The 23939-nt window shown below is 39.2% G+C and overlaps 2 protein-coding genes across 5 annotated transcripts; both read left to right on the plus strand.

Annotated features, from left to right (window-relative positions):
• The first annotated feature begins 354 nt into the window (after positions 1-354).
• LOC121984394 (adenylyl-sulfate kinase 3-like) lies at positions 355-21758 on the plus strand. Of its 4 annotated transcripts, none has more exons than XM_042537308.1 (7): positions 355-618; positions 707-834; positions 2546-2695; positions 2870-2988; positions 3075-3159; positions 7261-7319; positions 21417-21758. In XM_042537308.1, exons 1-7 carry the CDS (start codon positions 605-607, stop codon positions 21513-21515), a joined length of 654 nt encoding a protein of 217 aa, XP_042393242.1. In that variant the 5' UTR covers positions 355-604; the 3' UTR covers positions 21516-21758. The 4 variants fall into 4 exon arrangements, with proteins under 4 accessions (XP_042393242.1, XP_042393250.1, XP_042393265.1 ...); XM_042537316.1 differs by having other exon boundaries at positions 7273-7319; XM_042537331.1 differs by lacking the exon at positions 21417-21758 and adding an exon at positions 7503-7547 and having other exon boundaries at positions 7273-7319.
• Positions 21759-23399: 1641 nt separating this feature from the next.
• On the plus strand, positions 23400-23840 carry LOC122043252 (glycine-rich protein 5-like). Its single transcript, XM_042603788.1, has one exon. It carries the CDS (start codon positions 23400-23402, stop codon positions 23838-23840), a length of 441 nt encoding a protein of 146 aa, XP_042459722.1.
• The last annotated feature ends 99 nt before the right edge of the window (positions 23841-23939 follow it).

The raw sequence follows: 23939 nt of genomic DNA on the forward strand, positions 1-23939 counted from the left end.
GAAAATTTTTATAAATATCTTGAGTTGACAGTATTAAAAAATATATTTTTCTCGATTTTTATAATTAAATATAGTATATGTTTTTATTAATTTAATATTTATGTAAAAATTAAATTATAAATTATTATAATATAAATATTTTTAAACATGCGATAGTAGAACATGTATTTTATTCTAAGATTAAAATTTCAAAATGGATCATATTTAAATCTTCCGGGATTGATGACTGCGACAGAAGCTGGTGAGGTGGACAGAGTGACACGTGTGCTTCATAAAGCTCTCCTGGGGAGGCACCACGTCACGTGCATGACACGCATTCATTAGAATACATTAATGCGGGGTTCCCGTGGAGAGAGAGCGGTATAGTAAAAAAAATAAAAGAAAGCGGAGGAGCGAAATCGCCGGTACAAGTACAACGTATCGGATCGTTCGATTTGTTGCTCTTCCCTCTCCTTCTTTCACTCGCTGCTGTCCCTTTTCAGTATATGTAACTGGATCCTTCAATCCGTCTGGATTGCTTTTACCAGGGCGTGGCTACGATTTCTGTTTCAGGTTTTGTGACCCCTAATCGCTGCAAGTTTTTTCCTTTTCCGCCGGGTTTTCAATGTTGGCGACGAGGTATTTCTGGAAAAAAAAATTCCCTATTTTGCAGTTGTATCTTTTCTGATCTTTAAATTGATCTCTACTGATCTCGGAGTCATCTTAGTTCAATGTCTGCAATCGGGAAGTCGACGAACATCTTCTGGCAAGAATGCCAGGTCGGGAAGGTCGATCGGGAGAAGCTGCTCAAGCAGAAGGGTTGTGTCGTTTGGATAACTGGGCTCAGCGGCTCAGGTTTTTAATTTTCTCTTTTGCTTCGTGGAAATTGATAAAGGAAATGGTACAAGTCCTTAATCATCGAATAACAATTTAATCTGAAAGTATTGTGTTTCTTTTCTTTTTATTATTTTAGGGGTTATGATTTTCCTCCTTCAGTGATAAATCTGATACATTGGTTGTCATTACAAAATATCAATTTACTTATACAATGTAGGGAGTAAGACTAAGTCAGCATATTACATGTTATGCACCATTTCTGCAATTGAAGAGGCTGATCTTCATTGACACTTCTTAAGCATCTATCCATCACAATTTTCATGATTGTCATAACCAACCCATATCATGCATAGGTAAGTTTAAATAGAATTTTGAAATATCAACTGAACTTTTTTTTTTAAAGGAAAAGGGTCAAGAGAAATTTTTAACTTAGTGATCTCTGTTTATCTTCTGTTTAATAGGTCCCTATTTTCAAATCATAAACATCTAGTATTACTATGGAATAGCTGAAAAGAAGTTAAGTCTCACCATCTAAACATGATAATATGCATTCTAAACTCAATCTTTTCTAAGGAGAATAAAAAGGAAAAAATGCAATCCAATTAATTGATAAAGGTGGGTTTCATTCCGTAGACCACTAGATCTTGTAGGCACTTTCTTTTGTAATTTGATGGTTAAGGTTGTTTTAAAAATAGTGGGGTTTCTATTTTCTAGTTTTGCTTGTGTCTGGAACTGTTAGATTTTGTTAAGAGTGTTCATTATTTTAATTTTGAAATGGAACAGCTAAAGTTTACTAGAAGATCTCATCTATTTCTCTCTAGATTAAGTGAGAATAAATTTTTTTTATTATTTTTCATAATTCTTTCCTCTTAAAAAAATATTATACTTCTAATTTGCTCTCGAAATGGTCAAGTAGCATAGTATATTCATATAAAAAATCATGAGCAGTTACATTTTTTCAATAGTGGAACATAACATTGATGTTTGAGTGATGTGAGTTTGTACATTTCTCTCTTGTTGTTGTTGCCTCATCTAAAGTGTAGGTTCCATAAGATCATTTAAGTGAAGAAATAGCCCCCAGGGCGTAGTGCAGACGGTGGGCGCATGACATCTCTGGCGTAATGGTGAGGGGTCGATTCTCAGGAGTTGATAACCTGGGGTTTACCCCACCATGCGTCTATGCCCTGTGTACCTGCATGTACCTCCCTCCATATCCGTGGGGCCGACACTAGGGAGGCCGCTAAGGTAGCGGATCTACCTTTTTTTTTATTTAAGTGAAGAAATAGGGATGTCAGATTTATTCTTGTGATTGTGATCTTATCTAATGATGAGTTTGACTTAAAGCCATTCATGTGCGATCTGCAACAACTTTGCGTAGGCAGCTATTGCTTGATGCATTAGAAACTGTCTTTCCATATTATGAATAGGAAAGGTTGACTTGGAACTTGTTTGCAGATCTGTATATGATATTAATAATCATTTTGCATGATCATCCATATACCTAGGTCAATTTCTTTGCCACTTCGAGACAACGTCATTTTGCATGACCTTATGAAGTGCAACAATCAAATGGTCAATTGTGATAAAATTGGTTTGTTTATAATCTTCATTTTTCATCTAATTGGTTTCTCGGGCATGGGAAACCTCAAACGAGGTGCCATCTTCTTTTAACTAAGCCAAAATGCTTCCTGTATAATCATTTTAAATGTAATACTTCCAATTCATCCAGGGAAAAGTACTTTAGCATGTACGTTGGGTCGAGAATTGCATTCCAAAGGAAAGCTTACATATGTGCTTGATGGAGACAACCTTAGGCATGGGTTAAACAAGGATCTTGGCTTTTCATCAGAAGACCGTGCTGAGAATATACGAAGGGTTGGTAAGTTGTTCTTTGTAATGTCTACTTTTGGGGAAAAGTTCATTAATTGCGCCATAATTTCTTATCTAGACAGATTTCTGATTGTTATTTTGGTTTTTTTTCCTTTTCTCCTGGAGTCTATTAAATGCAGAGAGCCTTTTGTATGTGCGATAATTGGAATGCTTGTATATTCAGGTGAAGTGGCAAAGCTCTTCTCAGATGCAGGTTTAATCTGTATTGCAAGTTTGATATCTCCATATAGGAAAGACAGAGACTCCTGCCGTGCAATTGTTCCCGACTCTAGATTCATTGAAGTTAGCACTTCTCTGTACAACTTTTTTTTTCACTGGACACTGAACTTATTTTCAGTTATTGATGGTTTATTGTTAATATCTTATAGGTATTCATGAATATGCCTTTGGAACTGTGCGAAGCAAGGGATGCAAAAGGCCTGTACAAACTTGCTCGAGCAGGAAAGATAAAAGGTATGCTTTTATGTATGCAGGTTATAGATAGATACAAGATTCTCATAGTTAACATCTAATTGATGCTAGCTTAGTTGATTATTGTATTGTGTAGACTATAGTAGGATATTCTGCTTGACACTTCGTTCGCTTTGCATAAGCCTGAGTTGTCCCTGGTCTTTTCATAAGTCTTTTTCTTTTTTACTTACCTGACATATTTGAACATGTCTAAGACATTCAACATGCAATTTGCACGTTAAAGTTGGAACTCAGCTTGTGTGCATACACTTTAAACATGAGTTCTATGAATGGAAGAATAAGTATCCATGCAAGCAGCTTATGATAACTATTATCTGAGGAATGATATTGTTCTTAGGGATGAGAATATGTAAGGCTGATTGTTTGTGAGCACCTAATTATCAGTTATATAGATACACATCATGAAAAATTCCTGTCAGCAATGAGAATATTAATTCTTTGAGACCGTTAATGAGAATCTGTGGAAAACCTTGACCGTATAACAATTTCAGCCTAAATTTGTGAAGATATTGTGTGGCCAGATGCTAATAAATTATGTTATCCTTTATTCTAAAGGTTAATCTGTTCATTAAATCATATTGTACTGGAAAATTCTAATATCAGTGCAGCTTATTTCATAAATAAGTAAAGTGGCTTTAGATTTATATGTTGATAACTAGATTCCATGAAACTCCGCCCATGATGACCGGTCATGGCCGGTCCCAAGCCCGGATAAAGGAGGAGGGTTGCGTTAGGTTGCCAGCCAGCGTCAAACTATGGCAAATATTTCATGAATGAATCCATTAAACTATTGTGCTAATGCTAGGTTGTTCCCCGGAAGGAACACGTTGCAGGGTCCGACTGTAACGTCTTGGCAAGGACCGCTACATCTCCAAAACTCGGGTGTAGTGATAAATATGCAAGAGTTCGCGTTACAGGGTCCGACTGTAACGTCTCAGCAAGGACCGCTACATCTCCATGAGAACTTGGGTGTAGTGTTAAATAGGCAAGAGTTCTCACACCATAGGTTAGATAAGAACAAATATGATAGGAAAACTAATAATCTAAGATTTGGAACTTGGAACATAGGAACTCTCACTGGTAAATCAATGGAGGTAGTAGATATGATGATTAGGAGAAAAATTAATATTTTGTGTGTACAAGAGACAAAATGGACAGGTGAGAAGACAAAGATGATAGAGAACACAGGTTTTAAGTTATGGTACACTGGAAAGAGTAAAACAAGAAATGGAGTGGGCATTATTGTAGATAGTTTGTTAAAGGATGAAGTTGTAGAAGTAGTTAGAAAAGGGGATAGAATTATAGCCCTTAAGATAATAGTGGCGAAAGAAACTATGAACATAATTAGCGTATATGCACCACAAGTAGGATTAGATAAAGCTACCAAATCAAGGTTTTGGGAGGACTTAGATGAAATATTACAAAATATTTCACCAAATGAAAGGATTTTAATAGGAGGTGATCTAAATGGACATGTCGGAGTGAAAAATGAGGAATATGAGAGAGTACATGGGAGTTATGGGTTTGGAACGAGGAATGAGGAAGGGAAAACTATATTAGATTTTGCGATAGCATATGATCTTATATTAGCTAATACGTTTTTTAAGAAAAGAGAAGAACACTTAGTCACATTCAAAAGTGGGAATAATAAATCGCAAATTGACTTTCTTATGGTTAGAAAGAAGGATAGAAAGATTTGTAAAGATTGCAAAGTCATCCCTGGAGAAAGCTTAACTACCCAACATAGGGTAGTAGTGTTGGATATACGTCTTAAACATAGTATCAATAGAAAGAAAATATATACAATTCCTAGAATTAAGTGGTGGAAGTTAAAGGATGGGAAGCAACATATATTTAAGGAGAAGGTAGAAGTACAAGCATTAGGTGAAATATACGATGACTCTAATACAACATGGGAGAAGGTGGTATCAAAGTTGAAAATAGTAGCTAAGAGTGTCCTCGGTGAGTCAAAGGGGCATGCACCGCTAAGTAAAGAATCTTGGTGGTGGAATGAGAAAGTACAAGAGAAAGTGAAGGAAAAACGAATAGCTTATAAGAAATTATATATTTGTAAGAATGAGGAAAACTTAAAAAAATATACAATAGCCAAGAAAGAAGCTAAGAAAGTGGTGAGTGAAGCAAAAAATGAAACTTTTGAACGGTTATATCAAAAATTGGATACAAAAGAAGGGGAAAGAGACATTTATAGAATAGCTAAAGTGAGAGAAAGAAAAACAAGAGATCTTAGCCAAATAAAATGTATTAAAGATGAATGTAATAGGGTATTAGTAAGCGATGGAGAAATAAAAGAGCGGTGGAAGAGGTATCTTCATCAACTTTTTAATGAAGGTTTAGGAGACCAACTTAACTTGGGTAATTTAATTAGGTCAAATGAGCATCGAAATTTTAATTTTTATCGTAGAATTCAAACTTCAGAAGTAAAACAAACTTTAAATGAGATGCACAATGGAAAAGTCGTTGGACCAGATGATATTCCAATAGAGGTATGGAAGTGCTTAGGGAAACAAGGTCTTGAATGGCTTACAAAATTATTTAACATGATATTGAAAACGAAAAAAATGCCTGATCAATGGAGGATAAGTACTCTAGTTCCCTTATATAAGAATAAAGGAGACGTACAAAATTGTGCAAACTATAGGGGTATTAAACTAATGAGTCATACTATGAAACTTTGGGAAAAATAATAGAAAAAAGATTAAGGAAGGAGACAACAGTGACAGAAAATCAATTTGGGTTCATGCCTGGAAGGTCGACAATAGAAGCTATACATCTTCTTAGACAATTAATTGAAAAATATCGGGAGCAAAAACAAGATCTACATTTGTTATTCATTGACTTAGAAAAAGCGTATGATAGAGTCCCAAGAGAAATTATATGGCGAATTTTAGAAAAGAGAGGTGTTAGTGTAACATATATTGAACTAATTAAGGATATGTATGAGGATGTAACGACCAGAGTAAAGACTTCAGGCGGAGTAACTGAAGCATTTCCAATAAAGATAGGGTTACATCAAGGATCAGCTCTAAGTCCCTATCTTTTTACACTAATTATGGACAAACTCACTGCGCACATTCAAGACATAGTACCGTGGTGCATGTTGTTTGCAGATGATATTATTTTGGTAGATGAGACACGTGAAGGAGTAAATGCTAAGCTAGAATCTTAGAGGGAAACACTAGAAGGGAAATGTTTTAAGGTTAGTAGATTAAAGACAGAATATATGGAATTTAAGTTTAGCAATATTAGAAGTAATGAAACAATTGTTAAGATAGGAGAGGACGAGTTGCCTGGAACCGAGCGATTTAAATATTTAGGATCATTTTTACAAAATGATGGAGGGATTGAGAGAGATGTCTTACATAGAATACAAGCAGGATGAGTGAAATGGAGGGGAGCGTCAAGTGTTTTATGTGACCGTAAAGTACCTCTTAAACTTAAAGGTAAGTTCTATAAAACCGCAGTTAGACCTGCTATGTTATATGGAGCTGAATGTTGGGCTATGACTCGAGCACACGAGCAGAAGATGAGAGTTGCAGAGATGAGGATGTTAAGGTGGATGTGTGGGCATACGAAGATGGACAAAATAAGAAATGAGAGCATTAGAGAGAAAGTCGGAGTTGCATCTATTGAGGAAAAACTCCGAGAGACACGTTTAAGATGGTACGGACATGTACTTAGACGACCAATAAATGCTCCAGTTAGGCGATGTGAAACTATGATAAACATGCATATCAAACGAGGAAGAGGAAGATCAAAAAAGACTTGGTTAGCAACAATAAAACAAGATAAAATTTATTTAAATATAGATGATGATATAATAGGAGATAGAGCTCAATGGCGTAAAAGGATTCATACAGCCGACCCCACCTAGTGGGAAAAGGCTTGGTTGTTGTTGTTGTTGTTGTTGTTGTTGTTGTTGTAACTAGATTCCATGATTAAAAAATGATCAAAATTGTTAAAGGTTCCATACCTTATATTTGCATTTCAGATAGGGATGGAAAATTGGTCATTATGTGACTAGGAGTTCATTTTTCCTGCATCATCGATAATTACAGAAGTTAGATTTGCATGCAGGTTTTACTGGGATAGATGATCCATATGAACCACCTCTGAACTGTGAGGTACACATCAATTGCTTTCAAATGTTACCCTTTCGGCATTACCCCAGTATTTTTTTTTATATAGAAAGTTCATGTGCTTTTAAAATGGCAATCCAATGTAGACATGCTAGTTGTTTAGTAGCATATATTACACAATCTAGTCATCTTTATGGCTCAGGTGAAAACCCACGTGATATTTTGTAGATCATTCTTAGTATCTCTTAAAGAATTGTTCCAGCTTCCATGCAAGTGGTCCCTTTGTGAACAAAGTAAGCTTGATGCTGTACTGAAATCAAATGCAGTTTTTATTTTTGAATTATACTGCATCTTGTGTTATCTGTGAAGCAATTATCAAACTAAATGGTGTGAGTTGTATAGATATTATAATTGTGGATCACCTTCTTCATTCCTGAATAGTGTGGTGTTATTAAGGTCTATATATCTTAAAGTTGTCAAATATGGTCTAAAAATAAATTGAGAGGAATTCTAGATGTTTCTTTTGAATTGTCATTGATTCATTTTATTAAACTGACCCTGGCATAACCTAGTTATGCCAGGAGTTGTCATGGTAAGGAAATTACTACTTGGGAACCAGAAGTGACTAAGTAATCACAATCCCTACTTTTGTTAACATATGCTTTGCTACGTATCAAGGTTTAAAATTTCGAGACATGTTGAAGTTTTGGGTTTTGACTAAAACAATATTATTTCAGTATCATGTCAATGTTTCAATGCAGGGCGCCGGTAATGAATTGAAGTTGAAAAAGTAAGGAGATGAAACTTAGGAAGGAGTTTGTGCTTAGCATGATTTTAAATCTTATACCATGTCAAGTGAAATGGTTGAAACACATCATTCCAGTAAATCACCGAAACTCGATACCACTTAGCACGGACAATGTCTTCTTCTTTCGTTCATCTCCTTCCTTTTTTTAACTTCTAATATGTCACATCATCATGCATGGAATCGTCGGCATGATATTGCCGGTCAAAGACTGAAACTACGACACAACTTGAGATTTTGAACCTGAATGGTATCGAGTTTTAATAATCTACCGGAATGATACATTTTAACCGTTTCACTTACCACAATATGAGATTTCAAATCATGCTACAGTTGGAGCAAATTTAAAGTGTAACTTGTCTGTTTGACTTAGATTTTAGTTAGTAGCACAGTTCGCCTTTCCATCACAGGCACTGTCCAGCACTTTTCACTATAAATTTAAGAGCTCCATCACAGTTCACGTTTCCAGTATATTGTTTTCGTCTTTGGTTGAAATCTTTTGCTTATGCTCATACATGAACATTCCTTTGCGATAGATTTGTATATATATACATATAATATGTGCTAGGGGTGAACATGGGTAGGGTGGGATCAGTTCTCGACTAAAGTTTAACCCAATTTAACTTTTCTGGATCAAAGAAAATTGATCCGAAAGCATGTCCAAAACCCAGTATAGTAAATTCGACTCGATCTGAGTCAGGTTGGGTTGTCAGTTATTGATTTTTAGGTCACTGTCAAAATATTTATTATGCCAATACCAAAACCTTCATGCAACAAAACTTAAATTCTAATAAAAAGTTTAATGCAACAAAAATTAAAATCTATATTATGAGAAAAATTCACTACTAAAGATATCAAAAGGCTTGCCTAATGCAATATAATTATAAATCCCGATTTAAAATATGACCATAACAGTGTTACGATACTAGAGTCTCCAATACTAAACTGATAGGATTTATAATTTTAATAGTAGTCTTCTATTACTAGTATTATTATTGTAGTTTATTAGTACTGTTACTGTGATTTATACAAATTCCAGTAAATTACTCACTGTTACTGTGATAGGGATGGGTAATGAGTGATTGACTATGTTTACAATTAAACTTTTGAGTAGATTATGTATTTATATAATTAACTTGGGTTACCTGGGTTGGGTCAGGTTAACTGGTATTTTGAACAAGAATCCATATCTGACCCCAGTTCAAAATACATTAATTTGTTTGGCATGTAAACAACCCGAGTCTAAAATAATCTGATTTTTAGAATATGACTGGATATCCATTGAAACAGTTGTTTGCCGACCTTTATACTGTAATATTGTATGATTTGCCATGCAGTATATTCCAGATTCTTTCCCTTTATTTTGTAATCCGTATAAAATAACCATATTCAATTAATATAACATTGTATGACTGTAACTCAAATACAAGAACAGCGACAAATTATCCAACTTGTGTCTCAACTATTTGGGAAAGAATAATTGGGAAACAATAGTTGGTCCATCAGCCCAACTATTCTTTCCCAACAACGACAATACAGTATTGACCAACACTGTAGTTGGTCCATATCTTGGTCAATACTGTGTCTCAACTATTTGCGAAAGAATAGGTTGAAAATTTTAACACCATGTTCATATCTTGGTCAATACTGTAGTTTGGTCCATCAGCCCTAGTGGGGTAAGGATCTCCCTCGGATCTCAAGGTCTCGAGGACTTTCAATATGCAGTGACTTTTGCTAGTCTCATGGCCAGGAGATGGGCAGATGGTGAGGATGCTGCTGAGAGCCTCTCTAAACTTGGTCGACGACTTACTGAATACCGGGGCGGATCACATATCTCGACTAGCCATTTTTAGCCAACGACTACCCTAGTGGTGGCAAAGCCGTCGTGAGCTTCAAGCCCAGTTGGACGATTTGAAAGCTCAACTTGTCTCCTCCAAATCAGACGTTACTACATCTCAAGGAAGGTTATCCCGTCTAATAGAGCTGGAGGAGAACCCCAATGTTGCTCTATCCAAAATTTGGCAGCTTCAATCGAACCTCGCTGAGGCAATGATGAACAAGTTGCGGGCCGAACATGTTGCCAGCCAATGGTAGGTACAAATCGACACCCTGGAAACTCAGGCTAAGGCTTTGGAGTCGGAGAAGAAGAAGCAACGCAGGGAGATAAAGAAGTTGAAACTCCTAGTGGCCAAGGGACAGGCGGCAGTGACAACGGATGTCAGCAATGCTAAGGAGAAGCTGGAGACCTGCCAAAAGCAACTAAATCTACAAGAGGCGGAACTAGCTACTACTAGGGAGGAAGCCAAATTGAATAAGGTGTTAGCTAAGGATCGTCTCTACGCGAGTTGGAGTCAGCCTGCAATAAAGTAGAGGCAACCTTGGTGAGGGTTGAGAGCGAGCTACGAGGAGCCCTGGAGTCTGCATATCGGTCTGCACAAGCTGCCCAAATAATGATTGAAAAAGAGCTTCTCGACTGAATAATGCTCGTTCTAAGACCAAGGCCTATCAAACGAAAATTGCAACCTTAATAGTTTCCCAAGCGGAGCTACAGGCTACCCTCAAGGCTCAATAGGATCAATCAGCCAACTTAACCACAGAGTTATAAGAGTACCAGGCCGCCGAGGAGAAGTGTTGGTTTGTGAAGAAAAGGGAATTCCTCAAGTTGGAGAAGTTTTGTTCTATGATTGGGACCCACTTAGCCTATATGGTACAACAAGGCGTGGACGGAACCTTAACGCAACTACAGGAATCTGGAACCTTCTCGCCAACCAGCCTTTGCCCCCAATTCAATTTTCCAAAATCTCTTATAACATTCTAGAGGGAGATATGACAGACTTCTCGTGATTTTTCGTATTCTCCCCTCCATCTTTTTGTAATTAACTTTCGTATACGAATTTGATCCAGGGGATTTCTACATCCATGCGTAGATTTACTGTCTATTCCTTCATTAATCTTGTGCCAACTACCCACCTCAAGAAGAACTATACCTCAGATAAGACCTGACAGTTCAATGTGAATGACTTCCTAGTGACCAAACAGATTGATACTGCAATATAATCAGAAGAACGGTAGTCTGGGTCTTGCGAAGGACGTGGGTTATATGATGTAGGTTGGACCTATTCAGTAGAGGTGAGGTTGATATTAGTTGAGGGATCTTGACCCCGATTGTGTCTCGGTCGGAAGAGTTCAGGTCCTAAAAAGGACGTGGGTGATACGGTATATGCTTGACCCCTTAGCAGGGATGAGGTTGGTACCGCAGTCAGAAGGATCTCAACCCCGACTATCCCCCAGTTAGATTAGTTTAGGCCCTAAAAAGGACGCGGGCGATACGATATATGCTTGACCTCTAGCAGGGCAGAGGTTGATATCATAGTCGGAAGGATCTTGAACCCTACTATGTCCAAGTCGGGAGAATTCGAGCCTTGAAAAGGACATGGGTGATACGATATATGCTCAACCATCTAGCGGGGAATACCGTAGTCAGGAGGATCTCGACCCCAACCCCAACTGCCCTAGTCGGGGGAGTTTGAGCCCTGAAAAGAACACAAACGATATGGTATATGCTCGACCCCTTAGAGGGATGAGGTTGATAACACAACCGGAAGGATCTCGACCCGATTATGTCAAGTCAGGGGAGTTTGGGCCCTAAAATGGACACGGGTGATATGACATATGCTCGACCCTTTAGCGGGCATGAGGTTGATATCGTAGCCAGAAGGATCTCGATCACAACTATGTACAAGTCAGGTGAGTTTGACCCTAAAAAGGACACGGGTGATATGACATATCTCAATCCCTTAGCACGGGTGAGGTTGATACCGCAGCTGGAAGAATCTTGACCCCGACTATGCCCCAGTCGAGGGAGTTTGAACCCTGAAAAGGATGTGGGTGATACGGTATATGCTCGACCCCTTAGCATTGTGAGGTTGATACAGCAGCCAGAAGGATCTCTACCCTGATTACGTCCAAGTCAGGAGAGTTTGGACCATGAAAATGACGTGGACGATACAGTATATGCTCAATCCCTTAGTAGGGGTGAGGTTGATATCGTAGTTGGAAAGATCTCGACCCTGACTTTGTGCAAGTCGGGGGAGTTTGTATAAGGAACTAGGGCGCTAAACACGCGAAAGTGCAGCGGAAAATTTCTAGTTCCTTTATCCAGCAGATCCATGCAAAGGGAAGAAACATTGCTTAAAAACAATCTATACTAAGTTGCATGATAGTGGTATACCCTTGATGCATGCACACGATCTCCCGACGGCTCGAATCTCAGCACGATTAAGCGTTCGCACCTCTAACGGTATCCACACGAACAAGTCTTGCCTTCATTTGTCTCACAAACTCACAAGAAAGAGATGAAAACTACCTAAGGTTGTGCTAGCAACCACAAGGGGTTTCGGCCAAGAGAGGGAAGAAGGAAGAAGAAGAAGACGACTAAAGGTTTTCACATAATGAAAATATCATCTAAAATGATATATATACCCATCTCATGAATACAAAAGGGTTTTACCCTTTCATCTTCCAATTCAATGGCTCAAACCATTTTATCTTCTAATCTAATGGCTCAAAATTGACCATTCAATCCAATGGTTCAATTTTGATCATTAAACTTCCTTGGTGAACTCAAGTTCACCCAATGAGTCTAACTCATTGATTCTCATGCAATTTCGAATTCAATGAATCATCCTTTCATTTATTTGAATTGACTCAATGAGTCTAGTTTGAATTGGACTCAATCCAACAATTGGATCCATTTGAGTCTAACTCAATAAGTCCAATTCGGATTAGACTTAATCTAATGATTCATCGTATGAACTCATCTCCAAATCAACTTGTTCTTTGTGTGTGACCCAATAGGTTCTCGTAACGTTGGCAATGTACTCAAATCAAGATTTAGATACATAAGCAATGAGTGACATCTAGCAAGGCATCATTGCTACCCAAGTGACAAGAAAGTCGAGATCCGACCTAACCTGTCCGTGGCTATTATCTTGTATGGCTTGGTCCCTCTATTCTTGATATCTAGATTGATCAATGAGGCATAGACCGTGTCATCCTCTTATCAACTTTTATGTTTCTTGATCTCTAAGTAGATACACTCAATCAAATAAGCTCAATATCTCATATTTACTCATTTGCGCATGGTCATGCTTTCTTGTGTCTTACTAATCAAGGGGTTCATAGATATCGCTTCCGTCATATGGAAGGGATAGATCCCATCTACATCACTCACATCCCTCCGCATAATTCATTGCATACTCAGTGATCGACTTTATTGTCCACCTTGTTACATGTGATGTTTGCCGATACCAAAGTACACAACTCTTATGTAGGGAGCCGTAGTGACTTCAGGTCTAAGGACTATTCATACCAATAGTCACATGAGAATGTTTATGATACTCATATAACGATCCATAAAACATTCTCATGTCAGGTCATTCAGTATATATTCTCTAATATATACCCATGTGTCAACTTGATATCTCATATTCATGACTTGTGAGATTAAGTCATCCGTTGACGTACATACTAGTCTCAACGCATTAATATTATCCTTGTATATTAATGTTTGACTAGGAATAGTTAAGAGTAGTGTTTTATATATATCTACAATGTCTCACTATCAATTCAACCAATTGATATACTGTAGATAAGAACCTACTACCCAAGGACATTATTATACTTATTCAATCGGCACTGAATTGAAATAAATATAATAACCAACTTTGCCTTTTATTAATAATGAAATATGATACAACAAGAGCTCTTTACAATCATCTCATAATTGGTACTAGGGCTAATACTAACAGTTTGAGCCTTGAAAAGGATGTAGACAATATAACATATGCTCGACCTCTTAGCAAAGGTGAAGTTGATATCACAGTTGGAAGGATCTCCACTCCAACTACGTCCAATTCGGGGAAGTTTAGGCCCTAAAAAGGATGCGGGCGATGATACAGTATACGCTTGATCCCTTAGCAGGGGTGAAGTTGATACCACAGCCAGAAGGATCTTGACCCTGACTATATCCAAGTTGGGAGAGTTTGGCCCCTGAAAAGGATGTGGGCGATACGGTATATTCTTGACCCTTAGCAGAGGTGAGGTTGATACCACAGCTGGAAAGATCTTGACCTCGACTATATCCAAGTTGGGGGATTTGGGCTATGAAAAGGACGCAGCAATATGGTATATGCTCGACCCCTTAGTAGGGGTGAGGTTGATACCGTAATCAAAAGGATCTCGACCCCGACTACATCCAAATAGGGGGAATTTGAGCCCTGAAAAGGATGTGGGCAATACAATATATTATCAACCTCTTAGCAGGGGTGAGGTTGATACCGCAGCCAGAAGATCTCTACCCCGACTATGTCCCAATCAGGGGAGTTTGGACCTAAAAAGAACGTGGGCGAAACAACATATGTTTGAACCCCTACTAGGGGTGAGGTTGATATCGCATCCGGAAGCATCTCGACCTCGACCATGTCTAAGTCGGGAGAATTTGTCCCCTGCAAAGGACGTGGGTGATACGGTATATGCTCGACCCCTTAGCAGAGGTGAGGTTGATGATGCAGCTAGAAGGATCTCGACTCCAACTACGTCCAAGTCGAGATAGTTTGGGCCCTGAAAAGGATGTAAGTGATACGGTATATACTCGACCCTTTAGCAGGGGTAAGGTTGATACCGCAGCCAGAAGGATCTCGAGCCCGACTACGTCCAAGTCGGGGGAGTTTAGGCCTTGAAAAGGACGCGAATGATATGGTATATGCTCGACCTCTTAGCGGGGGTGAAGTTGATATCATAGTCGGAAGTATCTCAATCCAGACTACGTCCAAGTTGGGGGAGTTTGGGTCCTGAAAAAGGCGCGGATGATATGGTATATGCTCAACTCCTTAGCAGAGGTGAGGTTGATATCGCAGCCGAAAGGATCTTGACCCGGACTACATCCAAGTCAAGAGAGTTTGAGCCCTGAAAAGGGTTCGGGTGATACGGTATATACTTGACCCCTTAGCAGAGGTGAGGTTGATACCGCAGCTGGAAGCATATCAACCCCAACTATGCCCCAGTTGGAGGAGTTTGTGTCCTGAAAAGGACGCGAACAATACGACATATGCTCGACCCCCTAGCGGGGGTGAGGTTGATACCGCAGCCGGAAGGATCTGAGTTTATAGAATCAGTCTGGAAAAGGGTGATTTCATTTATGCTTAATTGTTAAGTACACATTGTAATGAAAGGCAATATCTCAAAAGATAAAACATAATGATTAAATGCCTAAGGGTAGCTGTTTTAAGAATAGTATGACTACATGTGGATGACGTTTTAAGAATAGTATGACTACATGTGGATGACATTTCAGGGTCGGTCCAGCTTTTTGTCATGAGAGTCCGTCAGATAATATGCCCCCGAGTTTGTCTTCTCGATCACTTTGAATAGTCCTTCCCACTGGGATTCTAGCTTGCTAACATCCTCGGCTCGCTTTACTTTCTTCCGGACTATATCTCCAACCTTAAATGACCAGGGTATCACACATTTGTTATAGTTGAGACGCCATGAGTCGGGATAGCTTGTTATATGCCTTGAGTCGGGTAGCCACTTTTGCCCTTGTTTTTGAAATCCGGTCTAAGTCGAGAAGGCGTAACCCATCATGGTCCGGCTCATAAGCACTTCTTCTGATAGATTCATCCTTGACTTCCACCGGTACGACTACCTCGCCACCATAGACAAGATGGAAGGGAGTCATCCTAGTACTTTCCCGAGGAGTTGTTTGATAAGCCTAGAGTATACTAGGTAACTCGTCTACCCAGCCTCTAATATGGTCTAACTTAATCTTCAGCCCTCTAACTATCTCCCAATTAATGACTTCGACTTGTCGATAAGCTATCGAAGTGAAAGCTTGTTGAATGTCGAACCTCTCACACCAGTCTTTTAGACGTTGACCTTGAAATTATCCACCATTATCTGAGACTAACTTGTAGGGCAGACCAAATTGACAAAGCATACTTTGCCATAAGAATTTCATAACCTCCTGCTCCGTTATACGAGCTAGTGGCGCAACTTCTATCCATTTGGAAAAATAGTCAACAACTATCAATAAAAACTTCTTTTGATGTTTGCCAATGGTATCTGTAAAGTTGGTCAAACATAATCTACTAGCAATACTTTCCACGTCATTGTTCTTCCTTCTGCATTATTACCATAGATACCCTCATGAACTTGGCCCAAGCATTTGAGTAAGAGTTAGGGAAAAAGACCATTTATACAATGTGTCCTCTATAAGAGTGAATTCGGGTGCCCTCATCTTGAGCCATCGAGTCTGTGACAAGTCAGCAGGAAGAACTCCCTGCTCTAGGTAAGTCTTGTCCTCCAATCAGGTGTTATATCTAGGTCTGTGATTTGGTTAGCATGAGAGATGAGCAATACTTCTGATATGCAGCCTTTGGTTCTCTAGCTGGACAATGTGCTGGCTAACTTAGCTAGCTCGTTTGTCTTTTGATTCTCCAATCGGGATATCTTTTGAAGCCTGATCTCCTGGAAGTGTGCTCGAAGCTTTTCAAAAGCTTTAGCATAACCTTGTAGCATTTCATTTCTAATCTCGAAATTCCCAACTATCTGATGAGTCACCAACTGGGAGTCCGAGTAGATTATGACTCGAGAACCTCTACCTGCTTTACATCTTGCAATCCCGACAATAAAGTCTCATATTTAGCCTCATTATTGGATGCCTAGAAATCTAGCCGGATAGAAAGAGACAATGGCTACTCTTGAGGATATATCAATAGAACTCTCACTCCGCTACCCTGTCGATTGGAGGAGTCATCCACGTAAACTTTCCAGATGTCTTCAACCATTTGTCCGGGTATTTCTAAGCCTTAATAGTGATCCTCGGTTGGTATTGAATTCATTCTCGCTCAACTTAATGGTCCATTTAATTAATCGTCCTGAGGCTTCTGGGTTGGTGAGTACTCGTCCCAAATTACTATTAGTGAAGACAGTAATTGGATGGGCTAAGAAGTAGGATCTTAACCTTCAAGCAACTAAGGTAAGCCCCCATGCCAACTTCTCTAAATTGGTATACCTGGTTTCAGCCTCCTTTAATAGATGATCAAAAAAGTAAGGATATTGTATCCTATCCTCCTGTCTTAACAAACCATGGCGATTGCTTTTTAGAAGGCTAACAAATATACCCACAACATTTCTCCTAGTACCGGCTTGGAGAGCAGAGGTAATCGAGACAAATATTTTTTTAATTCTAGAAAGCTTGATCACATTTATCATCCCATTCAAACTTAGCTGTCTTTCTCAATACCTTGAAGAAAGGTAGGCTCCGACTAGCTGTATGGGATATGAATCGAGATAGCGATGTGATACGGCCCACCAGCTGTTGTATTTCTCTAAGATTACGAGGAGACATGTTTTGTAAGGCCTGGATTTTTTCTGGATTAGCTTCAATTCCTCGTTCAGTGACATTATATCTTATAAATTTTCCACTCTTGACTCTAAATAAGCACTTTTGAAGATTTAACTTAAGACCGTATTGCCTAAGGGTTACACAAGTCTCTTCAATATCTAAAATGAGGGCATTGGCACGTGCAGATTTGATTAAGATATCATCAACATATACCTCCACATTCTTCCTGATCTGATACTGGAAAACTTGGTCCATGCGTCACTGGTAGGTTGCCCTTGCATTCTTCAAACCAAAAGCCATAACAGTATAGCAAAATGTTCCATTAGGAGTAATAAAGCTGATCTTTTCTTGATCTTTCTGAGCTAAAGGAATTTGGTGATATCCTTGTTAAGCGTCCAACATGCAAATGATCTGCCAATCGTTGCATCCACCAATTGATCAATACAAGGAAGTGGATAACAATCCTTTGAGTAAGTTTTGTTGAGGTCTTGGAAATCAACGCAAACTCTCCATTTGCCTCCAGGTTTGGAGACCAACACCACGTTGGATAGCCAGGTTGGAAATTGAACCTCCCGTATGTACCTAACTTGTAGCAATTTATCCACTTTTGCTTGGATCACCTAGGTGAAAATTTTCGCTTCCTCTACCACACTGGCCGAATTCCAGGCAAAGTGTTCAACGGATGGACCATCACCGAAGGAGAGACTCCTGCAACTTCCTTAGGTGACCAGGCGAATACATCATGATTGCGAGAGAGGCAAGTAATCATCTAATCTCTGAGGTATGATACGAGGTCGTTAGCCACCCGTACGACCCCCCTGAGTTGAGTCGGATGAATCTGTATTTCCTGATGACACTCCTCGGGTCAGGTTATTGGTGACTTCTTGGTAACCTGAAAAAAGGTGTTGTGGGTGCGACGAACTTTTCAGTAATCCACGCGAATTGTATCCACAACATTTCCCAGCCGCCAACTGACTCCTTTTTACCTCCCTAATTTAGCTTTCCATCGGAAATATGTTTTTTTTTTTTTTTATAGAAAGTGGAGACTATTGCCCGAAAAGCATTTAGCACCGGTCTCCCTAATATAGCATTGTAAGTTGACTTGGTGTTTACCACTAGGAAAGGTGTGTGTCTGGTCCTCCTCCTAGATTCTTCCCTTACAGAAAGAGAAAGCTCGATTTGCCCCATAGGTTATACGTGATACCCCCATAAACTTGAATAAAGAGGTGTTCACAGGATGCACTTCTTCTCCATCTAACTTCAATTGATCAAAAGCATCTTTAAAAAGAATATTAAGAGAGCTCCAGGTGTATCGTAAGAGCATCTTCATAAGGGATTTCTACTCCCTCCAGATCATTAGGGTCGAAGTTGATCATGAGACCTATATCAGCACACTGACTCGACCTGACTGCATAATTTTTCAGTCGGCATCCGTGGGCCTTCCTAGCCTGTGTAGAATTAATATCTGTTGGCCCTTCAAAAATCATGTTAATCATTCCGAGAGGGTCAACCTTACCCTTGCCTTTATCACTATTTTTCTCCTGGTCCGTCGAGGGTCGTTGCGTTCGGGTACTGTCAGAATGATGATCAGGAGAATAAGACCATTGCTGTGAGTCTCGCCCAGTGTTGATCTTCTGCCCCTTATTCTGCTGACAATTAAAAGGTCCAGTAGGTCTCTTGGACGGTGGATTATGCTTCGCTCTTCTTTAATTGGTAATCAACCATAATTCTCAGGCATACTGTTGGCATTCTCTAGTGGAATGAGTGTTCAACTAATTAAAATCACAATAAGGTCCCGCCGTAAGCTCTCGACTTGATTCTTTGATTGGGTTATCTTCTATCGTTTGCACAACTTTTTTTCCCTTGCGGTTCATGGAATCCTGACTCTTTAAGGGAGGAAGAGGCGCTTTTCGATCTGCCTGAGTGGGTGTTGAGGTTTGGGTTGGTACCTCTCTTCTTTTGACGGATTGGACTTCTTCTACTTGATAGTCCGAGCTTACAACCCATTGAAGTCGGCCGGAGGTTTTTTAACTAGGGATATGAAGACATCCACATCGATCAATCCCTAGTGACTTGCACTTCTGGAGTAACCAAGGGTGCATCCATGGCCACTCAATTGAACCTTTTAGATAGTCTTTTATGGATTCCTTGGGCTTTTGCCTGAGGGCAAATAGATCATGAGGAGTCTTCTGATACCTCTGATATGGAGCAAAATGCCACATGAACACGGTCTTAAAGTCCTCGAAGGATCGTATGGAAGATGCTGGAAGGCGATTGAAGCATCTCTGCGTCGAGCCTGACAACGTCATTAGAAAAACTCGACACTTGACTCATCTGTGTATTGATGTAATAAGGCCTCATTTTTGAATTTGCAGATGTGGTCTTCAAGATCTGTTGTGCCATTATATTTTCTAATTTGTGGTGCTCAGAAATGCTTTGGTAATTCATCTTTAAGAACTCCCGATGAAAAGAGAGGGACTTTAGAATCGAGTGACTTAGTAGTTAAACACACCTTTTCTTTCAGGGGACTCCGACGGGGAATTTCCCCCGAAGACCCCATAGATTTCTCTCTCAGAGCAGAAATACTAATAGGGATCGGGCACGCCTCTTTGGGGGTTTCTTCAAGTTGGTTCAATCTTGGTCGTAGTGTCAGTGCCATGTTTGCGTGTTGGGTCAGTTGTTCCTTCGGGAGGATAATCCCCGGGGATGTTGAAGGTCAGGACTGCCCTTGTAACGCCGCTTGTACGGTAGCTGCCACGATTTTGTTGAATTCTTCTATTGTCATGGTGATGATATTTGACCTTTTAGTAGCTTCTGCGCTGGATCGTCCGGTTACATCCATCTTACGTCTTAGTACAGTTCTTAACTCATGCTTTTCACAGACGACGTCAATTGATCCTGTCTGAGAACAGAGACGGTTGACTCGTTGGTAATCTGCTGCAATTATTGTTGATTGGGGGAGTGATGTGGCTTTTATTCTGCGAAGGCGAAGTCTCACAGAAAATGAGTTAGAATGATAATCAAGGAAGCCTCTGGCGAAGCCACTCCAATGTTCAAGTTAATGCTTTTTCAAGGAGAATGTGGTTTCTGTAAATTAGGGTTTTGAAAGTATGTGTGCACGTACCTTTGCTCATGAGAGTCGATTACTTTTTATAAGACCGGACTCCTCTAACACATCCTCCTCGTGCCCCTTCCTTTTTCGCTGTCGTGCCCATGTTACCCGAAATAAATGTCCATTACAACCCATTTATGTCATAGTTAATAGCTGTGTTTTTCGTCTTTCTTGACAAAGGTTGCGTCATTCATTATCCTTCTTGAAATAGTGTAACGCTTTGTTGCTTTAATTCTTGATGGCTAGGACCGTTTCAATTTAGTTTGAAGGAACCTAGTGCAGCCAGGAGTCAAGCATCGAGTGTAGCCGATAGTCGGGCCTCGAGTGTAGCTGGGAGTCAGGTTTCGAGTGCAGTCGAGAGTCGAGCTTCGGGTGCAATTGGGAGTCGGGCTTCGAGTGTAGTCAGGAGTAGCTGGGAGTCATCCATTTTTGACCTCGCATACCACCCTGTCTTTATTAATGACCCTCTTGACCTTGTGGTACCTAGAAATACCCTTGCATCAGTCGTTTTCCTTGTTCATTTCTATTTGAGCCTGTATGCATTACGCAATTCATCACCTTCAAATAATTGGATAAACACTGTTTGATGACCATGCATATTACGAACTCTCTACCAGCAAAAAAACAAATGTAGCTGATACAAATATGCTTGCTTGCTGCATTAGCGTGATTTTACATTTCCTTGCAAATGAGTGCTTGTTATCCTCCCGCTTCTCATGGCTTGAAATCTTAAATGAGTGCTTGTTGAAGAGTAGGATTTTATGTATCGTTGTCATGTCTCATCTTGAAACATACCGCTTCATCTTTTTCTTTATGCAGATAGAGATCAAACAAGAAAATGGGATCTGCCCTTCCTCTTTTTCCATGGCTGGTCAAGTTGTTGGTTACTTAGAAGAGAAAGGCCTTTTGCAAGAGTAATACAAGGTTCATGAAGTCTCATTGTAGTCCAATAACACCCTCTTTTATTTGCTGCAAGTTAAACACCGAGGTCGTCTTAGCATTCCACCTATTCAAGTCTCCAATTTATGGATTAAAGTTTGTCCTTTGATTTATTTGTTTGTCTGAAAATATTAATCAGAGATCATTATTTTGGTCACTTGTTCACCCAAATATTTGGTGCTCTGGCATTCAATAGATATCTTAAACAATAGTTTGAGCAAACTGGCATACAACCAGCAGCAGCTATACAATCTTAGGGCATCTGTAATGGGATTTATAGCATGGGGTTTATGCTAAAAACCTCCCATTATAAACTCCATTTCCACTATATGATGGGGTTTATTATTTTTTCTATAAATCAGTCCCAAAATTTTAAGACCTGATTTATATTTTTTTTTTTGAAAAAACAAATTATAAAGAGGGTTTATGCTTAGGGGTGTAAATAATCAAGCCGCTCCTGAGCTATTCGAAGTTCTATTCGTTAAAAGTTCGTTTGAGCTCGTTTAATGAAGCTCGTTAAGATAAACAAATCAAGTTTAAGTTTCATAATATTTGATTCGTTAGTTCGTGAACATGTTCGTTAAGTTCATGAATTAACTTTCAAATAAAAAAATAATAATTTTGATATTAAATTTATAAATTTTGCACTCTATTTATGGAACATATAGACAAATATATTAAATTTATTTATTAGAATAAAATTATAAATTTTAATAAAAATATTATAATTTTTTCTAAATATATAATTTACTTTTTAATGAATATTTAAATTTATAATTTATATTTATTAAGATCGTTTAGGTTCGATAAAAGTTCAAATAAATTCGTGAGCCATGAATATATTTATTGAATAAAATTCGAACTCGGCTCGATTATAAATGAATCAAACTCAAATATTCAATTCAAGAATTCGACTCGATTCGATTATATTCTTATTTATGCTATTCCTCTCGACCCGCAAAAGAGCTCACTGTCCTATTTATTATTATTATTATTATTATTATTTTGTTTATTTATATTTTGTTAAATATTTATTTATTTATATTGAATTATTATTTTTACATAAATAAATGTATAAATTTAAAATACTAATATAATTATAAATATTAAATTAAAATATTAATTAATATTATATATAGTAAATAAAATTATAAATAAAGATATGTGAAAAATATAAATAAAAATAACTAAATTAAAGGGAGATTATAAAAAAAATTATTGGGGAGGTTTATGATCGTGAAAGATTTTTAAAAGCAGTAAAGCTTTTAATGTTTGATATGAAAGAGATTTAGGATGGCTGGTCCCTCCTCCGGCGTTAATTCCTCCTCTGTAGTTTCCGGCGCTGTGACTTCACTCGTATCTGTACTGCTAAGTGAATTATACGGCGATTTGATTTGATTTGATTCGCCGGAGTAAATAAGAAGATTGGATCTATTACTCGTGATTATATATTTTTTTTTTAATGAAACAACGACCTCATTATTTTGTTTATTTTGTTTTCAGAAACAAATACCAATATTTAAGTTCATTAATTGATGTCAGTTGCCTTGGACTTCCCAAATATGGCACATCGGCCTCTGTGGAAGTCAGCCATAGCAGTGTAATTAACATGAATTGGTCCTCCATAAAGTGCATCACCATAAAGTCCTGCACCTAATTTTGGTCCACAGTACTCAGCTGCTATGGCTTGCACATTTAATTCCTCTCCCAATCTGCCAACAACTTTGCATGCAGCACACGGATGCAGTTTCCCATCTATAAAAGCCGGTTCCGGCCACCTCTTGCATGCATCGCATATCTAGCTAGTTGAGTTGGTGATTACAAAGCTAATTGAGGGGGTTCAATTATAGTCACCGAAGAGAAATGGCAAGGCTTTGCGTGGGTGTGCCGTTCGGGGTTACACTTCTGCTCATGGTTGCTCTTGCATTAGCACGAGTGGCCAGCGCCCGGAACGTGCCAAACCAAGCCACGGCACCGTCTGCCGCAGGCCTTGAAGAGAACAAGAACCTCACCTTCGGCGGTGGCTATGCTGGCGGTGCTGCCATTGTTGCGATACCGGTGGTTGTCGGGGGCGGTGTCGTTGGTGGCTATGGTGGAATGGCCGGCCTCGGTGGACTAGGTGGTCTTGATGGCCAAGGTGGCGGTGTCAGGGGTGGCCCTGGTGGCCTTGGAGGCGCGGGTGGCATCGGTGAAGGAGCTGGTGGCATTGGTGGTCTTGGAGGTGCAGGTGTTGTCGGCGGTGGAGCTGGTGGCCTCAGCGGTGGGGGTGGGGGTGGTGGTGCAGCCGGCGGCACTGCTCCTTGATCAATCGAGTTGGACTACTTGGACGGCACATTGCATGCATGGTTTCTCATTAGTTTTAGATTTCTTCATGTTCGTGTTGATGGTAGTAGTAAGTTGTGC

This window comes from Zingiber officinale, chromosome 1B (genome assembly GCF_018446385.1).
Source record: "Zingiber officinale cultivar Zhangliang chromosome 1B, Zo_v1.1, whole genome shotgun sequence".
Classification (NCBI taxonomy): Eukaryota; Viridiplantae; Streptophyta; class Magnoliopsida; order Zingiberales; family Zingiberaceae; genus Zingiber; species Zingiber officinale.

Coding starts and splice junctions, on each gene's coding strand:
- LOC121984394 (XM_042537308.1), top strand. Junction 835..2,545: donor AACTGGGCTCAGCGGCTCAG/GTTTTTAATTTT, acceptor CAATTCATCCAG/GGAAAAGTACTTTAGCATGT. Junction 7,320..21,416: donor AACCACCTCTGAACTGTGAG/GTACACATCAAT, acceptor TTCTTTATGCAG/ATAGAGATCAAACAAGAAAA.
- LOC122043252 (XM_042603788.1), top strand. CDS start 23,400: ATGGCAAGGCTTTGCGTGGGTGTGCCGTTCGGGGTTACACTTCTGCTC.